The 17,243-nt window shown below is 45.9% G+C and overlaps 2 protein-coding genes across 2 annotated transcripts; one reads left to right on the forward strand and one right to left on the reverse strand.

The window, feature by feature from the left end:
* The first annotated feature begins 23 nt into the window (after positions 1 to 23).
* On the forward strand, positions 24 to 13,136 carry LOC135806491 (uncharacterized). Its single transcript, XM_065320681.1, has 13 exons — positions 24 to 180; positions 1,828 to 1,985; positions 2,773 to 2,881; positions 4,419 to 4,502; positions 5,105 to 5,178; positions 5,951 to 5,973; positions 6,904 to 6,955; positions 8,938 to 8,984; positions 9,205 to 9,281; positions 10,124 to 10,253; positions 10,715 to 10,787; positions 11,445 to 11,560; positions 12,450 to 13,136. The coding sequence occupies exons 2-13, from the start codon at positions 1,934 to 1,936 to the stop codon at positions 12,507 to 12,509; spliced, it is 897 nt and encodes a 298-aa protein (XP_065176753.1). The 5' UTR covers positions 24 to 180; positions 1,828 to 1,933; the 3' UTR covers positions 12,510 to 13,136.
* Positions 13,137 to 14,020: 884 nt separating this feature from the next.
* On the reverse strand, positions 14,021 to 16,872 carry LOC135806493 (glutathione hydrolase 1 proenzyme-like). Its single transcript, XM_065320682.1, has one exon. It carries the CDS (start codon positions 16,695 to 16,697, stop codon positions 14,880 to 14,882), a length of 1,818 nt encoding a protein of 605 aa, XP_065176754.1. The 5' UTR covers positions 16,698 to 16,872; the 3' UTR covers positions 14,021 to 14,879.
* Positions 16,873 to 17,243: the final 371 nt, after the last annotated feature.

Genomic DNA, 17,243 nt, shown 5'->3' on the forward strand with positions numbered 1-17,243 from the left:
GTGACCTGGTGACCTCCTCAGGCTCCTGACTCCTATGTCTATGATCCTGATCTCTGTTCTTATCAGTTATCTGTGTTGTGTGGGAAGTGTTTGAATCGAAGAAGAATAGAAATAAAGTAAGACATCCCAGAAGGACCCAGCAAATCTGTTTCGATAGAACGCGGCAATCTACCCTCAAAGGTAGGACTCGAAAATCTCCCCCTGTTCTTTTTGCCCTGGATCTAAACAGTCCTGAACTTAATTTTGACAATTAATATTTGAATTTTTTAAGAGATACCCTGCAGCTTGTTTCGGCCGTAGGTGATGTCGCCATGTCAATTTATTCGCATATTTTCCCCTTTCCTCTCCCGCATACAACAATTGGAAAATTTTACTTCAGTATAATGTTGCGCTTCCACTCTATTCATGCTTCTCTGTCCATCTGCTGAAACTAATGAATCTTATTAAATGATTATGACAGTAGAATGTGTACAATCACGAACATGTACTGTACTGTACTGTGTACTAGTACATCGTACTAGGATGGTAAGAGGGTTGGATAGTACATGGAGTACCGAATGCTATCATTGGGCCTCTTTGATCAGCCGACTACAGCCTCAACAAAAGTACCACAGAAATGTTAGTTGCACGGACACATACCTGTCGAGACGGCTCTACTGCAAGTATTTAGAATTTTAGACATCAGTTTGAGACCGGGCACGAAACCAGAAACTTCAAGCAAAACGTTCCATGTATACAGTAAACGCAAAGCAATCCCATAGTCGCGGGAAATAGGAACTCTAACCCACTTCACGAGGACACGGTACTGCAGGTCAATGTAAACACATGCTCAGTTCCAAGGATTTGATTATATCTACAGTGGAGGTTGGATATAACGACAAATCGAGTTTAGCGACGAAATTCTGTTGCCCAAGTCGTTTAGCAAGTCCTTTCTCTACATTATAGATCAGGTATAACGACCTCGAAAATAACGACAGATCGAATTTACTGACACTTTTTTGGTGCCCAAAGATCTGAAAATGCATCGAATATAACGACTTTCCTCTTGTATCAGGCGGAGTGGCATGCTTGGGACATGTCGGTGTCACATGCATGGACCTCTGGGTCACTCCGCGCGTGCTGGTCATTGCAGAGTGCAGCGGTGTAATTGCTATGCATGACTTTTGGACTTTTGGCTTGAACTATGCATACAAGACAAATGTACGTACATGACTGTACATTCACATCTGTAATCCATATTATGCATTATAGCATTATGCACGTGCATATCTGCAATACTTTTCTGTCATTTTGATGTACATACTGCATACTAAATGTGAAGATCGGGTTTAGCGACAGATCGAATATAGCGACATTTTGTTTTCTCCTGAAGGAGTGTCGTTATGTCCAATCTCCACTGTAGCACCTATCTAGCACCACTGTATAGTCTGCGTACACTACACCATCACCACCATTTGGTCGACCACATATACTTCCCACAACAGCTTCTTGTTGAAGGAACCTCTTGTTGTGGGAAGTATCATGTGGTCGGCCACAGAGCACAACGGTGGTGATGGTACAGTAGTAGTAGATTATTTTCTTTTCAACCAGACGAGATCACACGATGCTTGTGAACACCAGCACGAACAGGTCACCACGACTACTATGAATCGACGGACCAAATGAAGATGGCATCATTGAATTATGGTGGTGATGGTGTTGTGTAGTGAACGGCCGAATGGTGCTGCTTACCTTCTACCACTGTGTATTGCTGTGCAAAGGCTGTTTATATTGTTTAAGATGGCGGCTTTAACTTATCCTGCATTGTTGACTTTGTTTGGTGTTCAGGTTGCAGTGAGATAGTGCCCGGCTGGATGCGCTGCCTTCATTTGCACACCATTGCGTAATGTAACAAACCGTTCTGCCACCATCGTCGGGTTGGCGGCTATCGTGAATGGCCATTCCGGATTGGTATAGGTTATCCTCGCCGTGTCCGTCCAATGCAAGTATGTGTTTTATGTATCACTGTTTGATGTTCATGCTTAGTTCTTGTCTTCTTCTTGAGGTACATGTCATCAGTGCATATTATGCTCTACAGTTAAAAAAAAAACACCCTGACCACAGGTTGATGCATTTACCTGCTTGTCAGCACTTGCAAAGCACAGCACAGCTTTCCCTCATTGCAGTCACCTGATGATTGCATTGTTCCATGAAGCTTTAGAGCATGTGCACTGTTGCATTTCATTGCCACGGCACACATTCCATAGTAGTACACTGTAGACATGTACATATTGTATTCCCCACACGTGGCCGTAGTAGTACATTTGCAGACATGTACATGTACATGTATTGTGTTGTCCACCTAGCACAGGGCCACTTCCCGCGCCAAGTTGGCTCTTTCAGGTTTTTGTTGCTGTAGCTGGGTAGATGTGGACACTACAGAACTGCACTTTATCTACCTTCTGTATGTGTACACAACCGTTAGACTTCTCCATGCAACCTATCACACTGTCCACACTGGTTAGCAATGTTAATATAGGTAGGTCAGCTCTTAGTTCAAGTATGGAAATATGTTGTTGTATGTTAGATTTTTTGCCTGGCAATCACATAGCATGAAACTCGAGTAGCAAGCAAAACCTTGTTCTGCCGTCGTTGTAAGGAAACTCTGCGCATTGTACTGAAAACTATGTGAACAGAGAACGAATTCTACTGTGCATGTAGGATATTTCTCTACCGTCTCTTTGATCAGTGTTGCACCCTTCGATTTGTTCTTGTTGTCCATGTGCATATCAGCACTGGGTGCAGATGGATGGCTACACTCTCCTACCACCAGTATCTGCCACTTTGTACTGGCTGTGGTAACGTTCGTGTGCACCATAGTTGTGCTGGTGTCATGTAGCAGGTAAGTAGTAGTAGTAGCCGTTTGCATGATTGGTAGTAGTAGTCGCTCATGGTCATAACAACAAGCCCGGATTACATTTGAGTCCGTTGAGTTCTTTGTCCATTGTTGTTTTCACATTTTGCTGATTGTATTAAAGGGGCAAAAATCAAAATTTCACCAGTTGTAGTCTTCAGGGTGCTGAGTCGAATGGTCTTGGTCCGAGAAAGCTGAGACGCTCCTTTCCTACTTGAATCCCAATCGAACTCGCGCACTTCCACCGAAACTGGGTGACTGCGCCCTACTAGATGGGGATTTGTATGCAAAATGTCACTAAAAGCGCCATTTCGTTCTTATAAAAGCACGGATGACCGCGATTGGCCCATATGTTGTAGTCTTTTGGACGCTGAGTCGACTGGTTTTGGTCCGAAAAGGCTGCGATGCAGCGTTCGGCCCTTATTCCCAATCGAACGTGGTTGAACAAGCGATCACGTGCTCCTGGGTGCCCAAATCACCTGGTCACCACGCCAGCAGACGACAACTTTCACACCAAGGTTCAACTCGAGTTCAACTCGAGTGACAGGACTGCACCCAAAAAAGGTCAAACAGGCTAGTAAGTTGTACCCTGCAGGCACGGTGACCAGGTGACTGGTGTACGCAGGAGCACGTGACCGCTTGTTCAACCATGTTCGATTGGGAATAAAGGAGGAACGCTGCATCGCAGCCTTTTCGGACCAAAACCAGTCGACTCAGCGTCCAAAAGACTACAACATATGGGCCAATCGCGGTCATCCATGCTTTTATAAGAACGAAATGGCGCTTTTAGTGACATTTTGCATACAAATCCCCATCTATATACAGACGCCTTGCTTGGTAGTTTAACATGTTTTTCGATTTTGACAGCATGTTACAAGGCGAGGACGCGTAGTGCTCCTGAGGTTCAAATGGTCGCAAGACCGGGACTCTGCCAACCGGGTTATGGTTGTAGTCAGGAGCACTACGCGTCCTCGCCTTGTAACATGCTGTCAAAATCGAAAAACATGTTAAATCCCCATCTAGTAGGGCGCAGTCACCCAGTTTCGGTGGAAGTGCGCGAGTTCGATTGGGATTCAAGTAGGAAGGGAGCGTCTCACCTTTCTCGGACCAAGACCATTCGACTCAGCACCCCGAAGACTACAACTGGTGAAATTTTGATTTTTGCGCCGTCTTGGTGGATATTTGACTCCGCTGCTTTGCAGTAATACCGTATTTGGCGGTGTACTGTACACTCCAAAATGTTCAAATACATGTGTTTAGTCTCTAAATTCCTTTGCACCCCACTACGAGAATTCATATTAAGGTTTTGTAGTAGACAAGAAGACAAACAGTGAGTGTCAGAAAAACGGTTGTTTTCCACTGAACCCCCAAAGTACAGGGCAGGCATTGTGTCTGAATGCCAAAATACACAATTCCATACTGATATAGGGCCGTCCTGAAATGCACTTTGAATAAAGCGATTATGCTAATTGACTGGACTTCATTGTATTATTGTTGTTTATGTTGTATTATGTTATTCACATAGCATCTCCGCATTATGGAAGCGCTCGTATCCGCTAGCCATCACGAATTTGCATTGGATCCTCTTCTTCTTACTCTCCGCTATCCAGTAAGACAGTTACTAGTACTGAGCGTTGTTTAGTTTGTGGGTGTTGCATTCGGATTGAGCTACTGTTGCGGACATTGAAATCCGTTGGGAAGTCAAGTGGCCATGGGGCGCTGGCCTTGCAGCCGTGAGCACTGCTGCATGCATGCTGGTCCATTGTTACGGTGGTACAGTGTGTGTACACGCTAAGCAAGTAAGGACGTCGGCCCCGGTCATTCCACCGGATTTCTATGTACACAACAGTAGAATGATATCGTGAGATTAATGTATATGGGAGATTGTTCTGCACACAGCGGAGTAACTCCACTGTTCACGGAGTGCTCAATATCGTGTACCTGGGGGCATCCTGCACATTCAGCACTTCATAGTATGTATACCACTCTGCAGGCTGGTTCATTCAGCACTCTATTCGAGCTGTCCTGACTGGCTCTTGTTCCTGCTTGAAACTCTTGAGTTACAAGTGAGTCTTGTCCCGCCGTCTGTGTTGAGGGTGTTCTCTCTGCTGTACGTGTGGTGTGTGCTCCTTCCTGTCATATACTTTGGTATGTGTCTGGTGTTGTGCTCCTGTCTTACACGTTGGTATGTGTTTGGTGTTGTGTTCCTAGGTCTGCTCTACACTGTGCTGTTTATATTCAAGACCCATCCTCTGACCATATTCTGCACATCAACTTCATCGCTGGTAAATACCTCGTCTTTTCCGTTTTAAGTTTTAACCACACATCTTCTATTTCAAGTTTATTTTCAACCCTCCAACCTATGCCTTTACTGGGAGGTGTCTTTTTTGGAGAATGTTCTTTTTTTTGTCAAACCTGGTTTGTCTCATCACTAGGCCCCTTCTTGAGTGGTGTTTCACATGTCTAATGCAAAGTCCTTGAGGCAAGATATTTTCTTTTAGGGAAAGGGACGGGAAGAGAAATTAGCGACAAACTCGGCTGGTGCTTTCAAACCAGTTACACAATATGCAAGTGAACCGGCCGGCCAAGAGCGCATTGTGGAGTGGTGACGTGACTGGTTTTAAACGGGAAGGGTGTGCTTTTATTGGAGACAGTCACCCTTTTTCTTTTTCTCCTTTACATTTACTTCAAAGGATACTGAGACTGAGTAGCATGCATGCAGTGTACCTTTTTGGAGACATACTCCTATTGGAGGCCATGCTTATTATAGAGGGAATACAGTTAGTGTGCCGCTGCTACTACTGTGGTATTTATATGTATAAATACTGCAGTAGTAGCAGCGGTGTAGTGCCGGCTTTAGCCTTCTGAGCCCTGTCAGTTTTGTGCATGGCACCGGGCACTGCTGAAGTCATTGTCACAGGGGTACTTATTTATGTGTTTGGATGATTGGAATGCATTAATGATGCTGTTGGAAAAGTACTATGTTATGTACTTGTGCAGAGTGTCTTGAATACCATATATTCCAATGGCATTTTGTGTGCTTGTGTGCTTTGTCAGGTACTATTCTTCGCTCTAGCCAGGTGAGAAATCTGCTACAGTCAACTTCGCTTATAACGACTGCGGATATAACGACAATTCGCGAATAACGACAGAATTTCCATGCCCAGAGCAAAGTCCCATCCCACTGTAATACACATATAATGAGACATCGGGTATAACGACACTTCGCGAATAAGGACACCTTTTTGATGCCCGGCCGAGTGTCGTTATAAGCGAAGTTGACTGTATTCTTCTTTCACTATGTCTGTCCCAGCTCTTCGATTTATTCTATTCGGGAGATATCCCCAACTGAGCCTTGTTCTATTTACTTCAGCACAATATACACTTATGGTTGATAAATATGGTGGTAAAGACACACCTGGCAATATGGCGGTAAACACACGCCTGCCCACACACGCTCTCTAGGCTGCAAAGTTCTGGCACAGAGCTCTCCTTCTCACCACCACCACCATCAGTTCGCGCCTGGCGCCTGGCCGATGCGTGGCTGGCGGTATCCGGCATAACAGGCTGGTACATCAAGTAGCGCATGGCACATAGATGATGACACAGCAACGGCATAGCTCGATTGCGACGTACGTTTCGTCCCCGCTGGACTCATCAGGCAATCTTCTTCTTGGATGTCTTCATACGGAGCTTGACTCGAGAGAATGAAATTGAAGACATCACTGCAGCTGTACTTATGGTTTATAAATATGGTGGTAAAGACACACCTGGCAATATGGCGGTAAACACACGCCTGCCCACCTGTGGGCAGGCGTGTGTTTACCGCCATATTGCCAGGTGTGTCTTTACCACCATATTTATCAACCGTAAGTACAGCTGCAGTGATGTCTTCAATTTCATTCAATATACACTTAGCTCATTGTATGAGTGTATTCACAGTAGTGTCAAAGCTGAATGATATACATATCCATGGCTATGTCTCTTGTCTCTTGTTTCTTGTTTCTTAGATATTTCTTGTGGCACTGGCCTTCCAGCATGAGCGTATCTACCGCAGAATTGGTCAGTTGCACGTGTTGTTGTGGTGTCATTTGTGTGCGTGTGTGTGTGTGTGTGTGTTTCTCTCTCTTCTACTCTCCCCTGTCTCGGGGGCGGTGTGGCCAAGCATTTGGCAGCTGTACACCAGGCCAGGTGCGTGTGTGTGTGTGTGTGTGCGTGTGTGTGTGGGGGGGGGGGGGGGGGCAGTGTCTTTTCTGTCACGACCGTTGTCGTCCTCGTCTCTCCATTCGCGGTGGTGTAGCTGACCCCCGAAATGGTTTCAAACTGCGAAGCTCGGAGTACAGTGGTGGCAGAGGCATGAGCTGTGAGTGGAGACGGTTGCTGGAGATGGATGGTGATGAAGGGAGAAGAGTTACGCTGCCTGACGACGCGTGGGAAATTGTTTGATCCTGCAATTTCAGTTCGAGCGCGGTGGACTTCTAGACGATGTGTCCTCATGGCTGTTTTTCAACGCTTGGCCTATCGCTGATATCCCTGCATGGAATGTTCTTCCAGTGGAGTCCAGGTGGGACTTCGGGTGCCCACACTCCATCACCTGGTTGATTGTTTCGGAACTGCAATAATACAGGTTCAAATAATTATTGTTTCCTTTTTGTGCGTATCTCTTGTCATCTCTCTTTTCTATACGTCGCACACCAGATGTACTACTATCGCTGTCTTTCTCCTGCTATCTCTCTCTGCTTGCTGTTTTTGTTTTTGTTGCCACTGCCCCTCATCATACCCATGCTTGGGTGGAGGGCGGCATGACCCGTTAGGGTAGCTGTCAATACAGTACAGTGTGTGTGTGTGTGTGTGTGTGTGTGTGTGTGTGTGTGTGTGTGTGTGTGTGTGTGTGTGTGTGTGTGTGTGTGTGTGTGTGTGTGTGTGTGTGTGTACTTCTGTCACTGCTCTGACCGCCTAGAAAGCTAGATGATAAGTTCTTATTTGCTCGCTTCTGCTCATATCACCAATGTACCGTATATAAAGAGTAATGGTGCGAATGCCTCATCTGATTTGCCGGTGACTGCTGTGCTACTTGTGTTAGTATGTTTTGCACTACATATTATAGCATACTGCCCTTGTTCCAGCCATCCCTGTCTTGGAAGGATTATTTTAATTTATTAGTGTCCATTCTGTCAGCAGAACACCTGCGGGCCATCGCCGCTGACAGGCCTGCGTGGCGCGAGCTGTGCCAGGATGTACTCAGTAACTAACGGATGGGACAGAGGCATTGTACAGATCCCGTGCATTTAGCACTTACCATCGACACAAACCTATCGTCGTTGTCTGTTATTCTTGTTTTATTTTTTGATCTTTCGAATAGATCCCGTGCATTGAGCACCTATCATCGAACATGAGTTATGTGCCTATCGCCTGCTGTCTTACATTTATTTTTTACTTTTATTTATTTTTGTTTTCCTCCCTGCCCACTCTGCCTGTCTTCTGGCACATGCGAATACGTGGACTTACTGTTGACGTAAACGCGGACGTGCGTATAATAATAATAGTGTCCATTCTGCAGTCAAGTACCGTACTGGCAATATATGTTGCCGCAGTGAGGCCATGAAGCGTTACATTGGCACATGTTTGCCGCACGCAGGGCGTTACATGCAAAGTCGCACAGGAGCCGTTACACAGGTTTCTATATTGCCGCAGTCCTTTTTTTGCTATTGCCGCATCACTTTTTTGCTTTTGCCGCATCATTTTTTTGCTTTTGCCGCATCATTTTTTCTTTTCAAAAAAAAAAGATCGCCGCACCCCGCCGGACGCGCGTTACGAACTCAACAAAAATTTGTCGCACTAGCCTGGTCGCGCGTAACGCCGCACCCCCCTGCGTTACGCGTTACGCGGCAACATATATTGCCAGTACGGTATAACGTATACCATGTACCAGCACATTGTTAGTGTTGTGATATGACACTGTGCTGTGTTGGTGAACTCTATGTACTTCTCCTTGTTTTGTAACCTGTATTCGTACCCTTGTCTTTTGTGTTTGTCCATCTTAGCCATTGCTCGGATCAACAAGAGTTTCCAGCAATCTGGCTGCTTTGAGGTAGGCTGCATGGCCCCATCTTCTCTCTCCCTCCCTTTTGTCTGCTTGAGGACGAGATGAGTGAAGTGTTTCAAATGTATCGCACCCTGTGCTGTAGTTGTGTGTGATGGATAGGCTTGGTCTTGTGGATGATATTCTATATCCTTATCCTTTCTTTTGCTTACTGTTGTTGTTGTTGTTCTATTGTTCTATTGTTCTATTGTTCTGTTGTTGTCTATAGCGGTGCCATACAGTCAACTTTATTTCGGCATTCCTGCTGCTTGCACAAATAGTCCTGGTGGTGCTGATTGAAGTGAAGTAAGTAACTTTCTTCTCTCTTCAGTTTTAAAGTTATTCTAAAGTAGAGCCACAGTAAGTAAATTCATTGTTTAGTTTAAACATTGCCAAGAGTATGGAACAGAGGCACTATAAAATTTACTAACCTTGGTCCTACAGTGGTAGCAGCATGTGATTCCAACCACAGCATGGATGAAACAGCTCCTGGCTGGGACTGTGTAGACCCTAGCACTACTAGTACCAACACTGGCCTGTGTACATGTAGTGAAAGCAACTCTGCTTTTTTTGTGAGCCATGAGATTGACCGTCACTTGACATCCATGTGCAGTTGTACAAAGGATGTATGATCACAATCAGGGGCAATGGAAATCTGCATCGCTAGAAATTGAAAGATTCTCGTGTGCGGGAAGGCTGGGATTGGATTTTCACTTGCTGCTTCAATAACCTGTACACATCCATCTATCTCAGGGGCGTCACCCATGGTACGGCCAGTACGACCATGGTTGTACCATTTTTCGTCCAGGATGGTCCGCCCAGAGCGCCTGTAGAGTGCTAAAATGTGCCTTTTTGGGCGAAAAGTCCGATTCCCCCCTCGTATCCCGATCGTACCACTCCCCACTGCCCTGTGACGCCCCTGTATCTGTTGGATGTGTACAAGCCATGAAGTAACATTTGTGAATTACTGGAATGAACTAGAAGTAATTGTGCTGGATTGTATCCTGCCTGGCACACACCATTATAGCCCATGACATTGTACATTGTACTTACTGTTCATCGCATGTCCTACTGTACTATGCTATGCTGAATGGTATCATCATTACTGTCCACTGTCGCTCCTGCTGCTCTATTTTGTTGCTTGTTAGGTTTCCGAAAGTACCTCTGGTCTGGGCCAGTCAAGGTGTTCTGGTGGCGCAACGCCTGGTCGTGCTTTGTCTTGTGTTCCTGATCCTGCGACGACATGGAGATGAAGACTCACCCACTATCTGCGCTCAGGTTAGAGTAGATGCTATCATTGCAGTACATGTATGTTGCTGCATGGCGGCTTACTCTTGCCTGCATGGCTGTTTACTTAGCGTGGATTGCTACTGGTCGTCGAGCCGCTTTTGCAGCAAGCTCTAATTTAGCATGACACTCAGTTTGTTTTGCTCTTGTATCTTGGACTGCATGCAATAGCATATGTGTTCCCTGCTTTGTTTGCATGTGTTTGTTGCTGTCATGTGTTTCCATATGGAGAAGTATGTTGATATAACAGGGGTCTCCAGTCTCTCTGCACATGCACAAACATACACCTATTTCTGTGAGCAATAGCTATGGTCCTAGTGTCCGCCCTGCTGTAGACTGTACGTCGCTTATCGTAAAATACCCCATGGCTACATCGTTGATCACTGTCGCTATCATCTTTTCTGTGCGGCCTTTTGTGCTGATGGGCTTGATGGTTTCTTGGCTGTGTGCAGATCACGGCGGTGTCCGCAATGGTCCTGTCATCGCCGGCTGATGTCACTGTACATACACTCAACTCATATGGAGGTATGTGTAGTGTGTGCGCGCGCGCGTGTGTGTGTGTGTGTGTGTGTGGTGTGTGTGTGTGCATGCGTACGTGCGTACGTGCGTGTGCATGCGTACGTGCGTGTGTGTGTGGTGTCTGTGGGTGTGCATGTGGGTGGGTGTGGGTGTGCATGTGGGTGGGTGTGGGTGTGCAGTACACACGGTATACTCTTCTTCCTCTGTGTATATATACTTCGGAGTATAACTAAAACTAGAGCAGTAATTCCCACTTTATAGTACTATGTGAAAGTCTCCCCTGTGGGCCAACTAGCCATTGGCACACCGTCAATTGAATATTCAGACGGTAGGGGCCGGTGGTACAGACTTCTTGTTCATCAAATGTCACATAGTCAGCCAGTGCTCAATCTGCTCATCTCATGTCACTCATCACTCCATCGTCATACCTATACGAAGATTGTAAAACGAAAGGGTTTTTACGAGTGATTGCATGTGTTCACGTGCATATGCATATCTGTGCGCATGTGTGTGGGATGGGGGAGGGGGGGGGGGGTGGGGGGGGGGGGTACGTACATATTTGTGCGCGTGTGTTCTGGCGGTAGTGGTGATGATGGCAGTAGTGCTGCTGCTACCAGTACGATTGTGCTGAGTGTGTTCCTTACTGCTTATGTTCATCTGCAGTCGATCAATGTTTGATTTATTTCGGAACGCTTTACGATCTCTTCGTAATCCTACACGTCTGCGGACTCGTTTTGCTACTGGTGTATATTCGCAAGGAATACGTTCGTCTACTTCCGGTGAGTTTATTATTATTATTAAACTCAATCTCGTAGCATGTGCACGCATTGCTAATGTGGGGAGCAACCCCAGAGATGAGGGCGATAACCAGCCATGGTGAAAGTACAAAAGAAAACAAGAAAACAGTGGAAAGAAAGGAACAGGGAGGAAAACAAAGCTCAGCCAAGAAAGGAACAGGGAGGAAAACAAAGCAAGTACCGCTACCAGGCAGGTCAGGTTATAGTACTTCAGTGACAGTCTGCACTTGAGGCATAGTATTGATAGATACATGACATTGTGGTGCATTGCATGTGTGGAGGGTGGCATAGCCATGCGTCACTCTTGTATCATAGTACTAGTACACTCGGACGTCTCTTATCCGGGCACCTTGGGACCGGGCACTGCCCGTATCTCAGATTTGCCCGTATCTCAGGATAACTCATCTACCATGTATCATATCATTTTTTGAAGAAGTTTATTTGGCACGTATTGCACATGTTGAGGATACAAAGGGAACCCATTGATAAAAATGTGTGCATTACATAGGTTGGCAGTGAAACATAAGCACTTCCACACACGGAAAAAAGTTCAAAAACCCCAAATTCGAAGCATTTGTGCTATAGGCCCTCAAGCTGAAGGTGCCCGGTAGAGAGACGTGCCCGTATCTGAGGCGTCCGGATATGAGGCGTTTGAGTGTAGTGGCAAGAGTCCATGACCAAGGGCAAGCAGCTGCTATTTTTTTCTATGGGCGAGCTGTGCGACACACTGCCTTCATTTTATCATGCAGCGTCATTGTATTCCTCAACGCGGAGAGTGTGGACGTATACATTGCTGCTGTATTCCAGGGTGGATTGAATGAGGGATAGATAAAAAAAATTCCTGTTGTGCTTGTTGTCTTTGCACATATAGGTGTGTCGCTATTCATTGATCAGCAGCATACAGGGACAGTTTGATTTCCATGCTCACTGACCAAGATGTCGAACTGTGTTACCAGGAACTCCAGTCACTGCCCCGTACATGTGTTTGTGCGTCTGAAGTAGTTGTTGTCTTGTTCGTACTGTCCACGTTAGATGATTATGATACTCATGTTGAATTACAAGATACTCTCTTGCATGGTCTTTACATAATATAATTTTATTGGAGTTTATTGAAGTTAAAAAGTGTTTGAAAAGTTCCTTGTATTACTTTGAGCTTTTTTTAAGCTATCATGTTGAGAAGCCCTTTTTATACGTAGTTATTTTTATTATCCCATTGGTTTTGTCTCAGACAACCTTTGTTTGGGGAAGAGTTTCTTGTCCACATCCAGGTTTTTTTACTGTCTTCAAATTTATTTGCCCGTACCCACTCTTATTTTTCTTATCCGGGCGGTCCGGGACCAGACACTGCCCACAACTTGGAAATATCCGTAACTCAGAATCATGCACTTACAAGTATGGTTTGATGGGGAGATCTGGCATAGGATGTCACAATTTCCACACAAGTGGCAAAGGAGTCGTAATATTTCCACTAAAACTCGCCCACTGGGTGCCCATAACTTCGAGATTCAGATCCAGAGAGATATGAGTGTTCAGATGGCAATAAACAGAATCAGCTGAAGCGTCATGTTACGAAGGTTTCATTGAGATGTCACGAACAAGTTCTACAGAGAGATGCCATCCTAAAACTTCTGTCACCTCACCGCCTGTTCAGATATGAGTGTATTTGCAATTTTGGAGCGCTCAATTTTCTTGAAGTACACTTTTGCATGTCAACTGTGAATGGTTTAAGGTTTAAGTTTGTTGACAACGGCATTCATTGATATCACAAAAGGATGGTTGTACATGTATAATTATGTGCATTTATGGCTGCAGGTGAGAGACACGGAGGGAGAGAGAGAAATGGGGGGGGGGGGGCGGGGGAGACAGACAAACAGTCAGAGATACTCACAGAGAAACGAAAGCACTGCCAATATCATGAATATAATATTTTCTTGCACGTGGAGCCAACTAGTGACCTCTGAATGTGGATAAGGCTCTGCACCCACATGTATCAAGCAGGAAGCACTAAAAAGCACAGTAGTACTCCCAGGTACCAAGCACTCTCCTGTGCTGCCACAACTCAATCGAAGTGTGTATTGTAACGATGTGTCCATTCTTTAGAAATGATAATTATGCAGTCTCGCCATGCTACCAACCCCAGAGACCCACACACACCAGATCCCACCATGTTATCAAGAGTACATAACCCTTATATACTCTTGATGTTATGTTGTTCTTACTCTTGTGTGGACAAAGACAACAGATTACTCTAGTATACGGAACTGCAAGGACAATATGGTGTTGGTACAGAATGTAGCAAGTAGAACGGTGGGATCGTTCTCGTGCTGTTGTGTTCACACGCAGTGAGTCTGAGCTGGGCGTGGGTGATAAGACACGTGCTTGCAGGGTGAAAAGGAAACACACGACTGTATGCAGTGGACTATGCGGGACAAGTGGGGCACAGAAACGGAACATAATACTCGTACATGCAGCGCAGTACATGTACATTGAAAGCACAGTGCATCATGTAGTCATAATGTTAGTTCATAGCAGTAGAGTACTCAGTAGTCGTCCAGAAAGAAGATAAAACCCATCACAGACGAACACCTATGTCTAAAAGTATAGAGAAATCCTACTTCAAAGTAGACGAGAGACAAAGACAATCAACTTGGGGTGAAGTAGATCTGTACTAGGCTTCCAACTCGCTTCTGGATTACAGGAGCAGTCGAAACTATACAGTCATACAAATACATCAAGGCCTAGCCGCTCACAGGAATGATAAAACTTTTGTTTTTAAATAATTGAAATTACAGAACAAAAAAAGAAGTTATAATTTATGATGCAGTCCTAAAAAGGGTTGTGGAAGGGTCCATCAAAAATCAGCAAAAGTAATTGAGAAGACAAATGTTGGGATCATTCTTCGCAAGTGCATGAAGCGCACTATGCATGAAGGAAGGAGTCTGCCAGATCATACGCATTAGAAAGTGCTTCGTATGATGCATACTGCACGACCAATACTTTGATATGCAAACCCCTGCTTTTTCTGTGACAGTCTCGGCCAGCCCCCACACACCCAGGAAGGGAAATATAAATTGACAGCACTAAGCGCTAGAGCCAGTAGAGGCTATCGCTCGCACGATGCTACTAGCAAGAACCCCAACTGTAACTTAGACGAAAGTTTGAAAAGAAAGGATACCAGGGAAAGAGACTATGACCTGGCCTGCATGGTGTTGAGCTAAATCAAATGAAAAGCCAGTGCTACTGACAACTACAGTCCTAAGTAAAAGTTTTTTTTTAAAATGGAGAGCTGTTTGCCTAGACCTCAAGGTACATTGCCCACAAATGAGGCACCACCCTTGCGCACAACATCTGCCTGCGCTCTAAGGGTGCCGTTGCTTGTCCGTTCAACAGCCTGCACCACGGCCAAGGCACGGTAAGTAGCATTGACAACATGCTTGCGTGCTTGCAGCCCAGCTATAATAGCCGGGTCCATGGCTGTTTCAGCCATGACATACGGCGGAATGAGCTGATCATGCAGTCTGGGCTGCAACACAGTGTCGTACACACTCTTGCCCTGCCAGTGCACCTTGGCAAAGACTTGAAACACAGATGTTGTGATGTGGGTACCACCGGATGCACCCAGCACCAGGCGTACATCTCCCTTCTCATCACACACAATAGTAGGTGTCTGGGAGGAGAGTGGGCGCTTGTACGGCTCAACAAAATTGGGCTCTGCTGGCGGCAAGCCGTAGAAGCTTGTGACGTTGGGAGCGGCGAAATCGTCCATTTCATTGTTCAACACGATTCCAGAATCAGTCATGATAAGCGCACCAAAGTAGGTGTTGATGGTACTGGTGACAGAGACGGCACTGTCAGCGCGTACAACAGAGACGTGCGTTGTCCCCGACGATGCCCGCACATCATACTCTCCCCCGTAGTAGGATACATTGTGTGTGTGCGAATCGGTGATCATCCTACGCACCTCATCAGCAAAGGTGCGATTGGCCAGTTTCCTTTCAATCAGATCTTTCACACCCGAGCTGTAGTTGAAATGCGGGTCAGCCAGGTATGAGCGCTGCGCATAGGCAAACTTGAAAGCCTCGACCATGCGGTGGTAGGACAGGGCATCATCAGACAAACCGCCATAGCCTGTGAGTATGCTAGCGATGAATGAGGCAATGATACCGCTGGCAGGTGGTGGGGCACTATACATAGTCCAGCCCTTAGTCAAGTTGGTCACCGTGGGCGAATCCACGCTCACGTTATACTGCTTCAAATCATCCAGTACCATAATGCCTCTAGCTTTTTTCACCGCGTCCACAATAGTCTCTGCAATATGGCCAGTGTACAGAGCAGCACTTCCATGCAGTGCAATTTCCTCCAAAGTATCAGCTAGAGAATGCCTTGTCAAGTTGGTTCCCACAGCTGGCACCACGCCATCAGGCATCAACATATCACGGAATGGCTTGAACATGGCCCGGCCTTCGGCAGAGCCATTCGTGACCTGCAACATCGACTCCAGCGCACGTTTTACGCTGCTTTCAAACGGAAACCCATGCCTGGCAAGATTAATAGCTGGCTGAACCACATCTGGCCACTTAAGCGTACCATACAGCCTGTGAGCATGCTCCATTCCTTTGACCTCACCCGGTACTGCAACAGCCAAACCACCCAATTCCATCAGTATCTCATTTCCATCATACATGTCGAAGCGTGCCTGAGAGGGAGCGGTCTCTCTGAAGTTGAACACTGTTGTGTTGGAGCCATTGCGCACTAACATGAATCCACCACCACCGATACCACTGGAGTGTGGATGAACAACACCCAAGCAGAACAAGATTGCAACGGCTGAGTCCACTGCGCTGCCACCCTTCTTCATGATATCATTGCCAACTCTAGCACATGTTGCAGAGTCTGAAGACACAGCATATTGGTCCTTCTTCGGCGATTTGCCAACCAAAATAGTGATGACCAACGACACGAGAATGGCTATTGAAAACACGGTCATTGCCAAAACGATCATCCGAAAGCCCTTGATGTTAGAAAAACGACCTTTGGTTGCCAACCTAGTACGTAGAGAATCGTCGTCATCATCGCTTTCCACTAGCGGATCTTCTTGGTGATCGTTGACACCCGGCATGGTGAATGGACTGACTTTCGTCCGGACTTCTCCTGGCTATGGTTATTGGTAACGTCCGGAGAAAGAAAGTGTTTTCTGCAACTACATGAGATGATGAGGGACTTTGCCTTCCACAACTACATGAAGGACGGCCAGTCTTTCATTCCACTCACTTGAACCAGGTCCAGGACATTGTTCTCATGCTCAACACAGTTTGAAAATAATTAATTTTTCATCAAAGCTTTCTCTGTTTCTACCATGTACCATTGTACCATGATTACATCATGACGTCGACGTAGATCTACGTGATTTGTAACAAAGCATGCACTCTTGGCGTGGCCGTGGATGACGCATTTCTACTATACCATTGTACCATGATTACATCATGACGTCGACGTAGATCTACGTGATTTGTAACAAAGCATGCACTCTTGGCGTGGCCGTGGATGACGCATAATGATATGTGACGTCGACGGTAGAAAAGCTGCATGCATGATCTTGTCTTTTGAAGTTTTGCCAACAAGTCTCGAAATGTGCAAAACCATGAAGACGGCGATTGTCCTGGCA

This window comes from Sycon ciliatum, chromosome 1 (genome assembly GCF_964019385.1).
Source record: "Sycon ciliatum chromosome 1, ocSycCili1.1, whole genome shotgun sequence".
Lineage (NCBI taxonomy): Eukaryota > Metazoa > Porifera > Calcarea > Leucosolenida > Sycettidae > Sycon > Sycon ciliatum.

Excerpts from the sequence above, each read along its gene's own strand:
- LOC135806491 (XM_065320681.1), top strand. The coding sequence starts at position 1,934 with ATGGCCATTCCGGATTGGTATAGGTTATCCTCGCCGTGTCCGTCCAAT. Across the intron at positions 5,974-6,903 it reads CTATTCTTCGCTCTAGCCAG|ATATTTCTTGTGGCACTGGC; the intron begins GTGAGAAATCTG and ends CTTGTTTCTTAG. Across the intron at positions 6,956-8,937 it reads GCGTATCTACCGCAGAATTG|CCATTGCTCGGATCAACAAG; the intron begins GTCAGTTGCACG and ends TGTCCATCTTAG.
- LOC135806493 (XM_065320682.1), bottom strand. The coding sequence starts at position 16,697 with ATGCCGGGTGTCAACGATCACCAAGAAGATCCGCTAGTGGAAAGCGAT.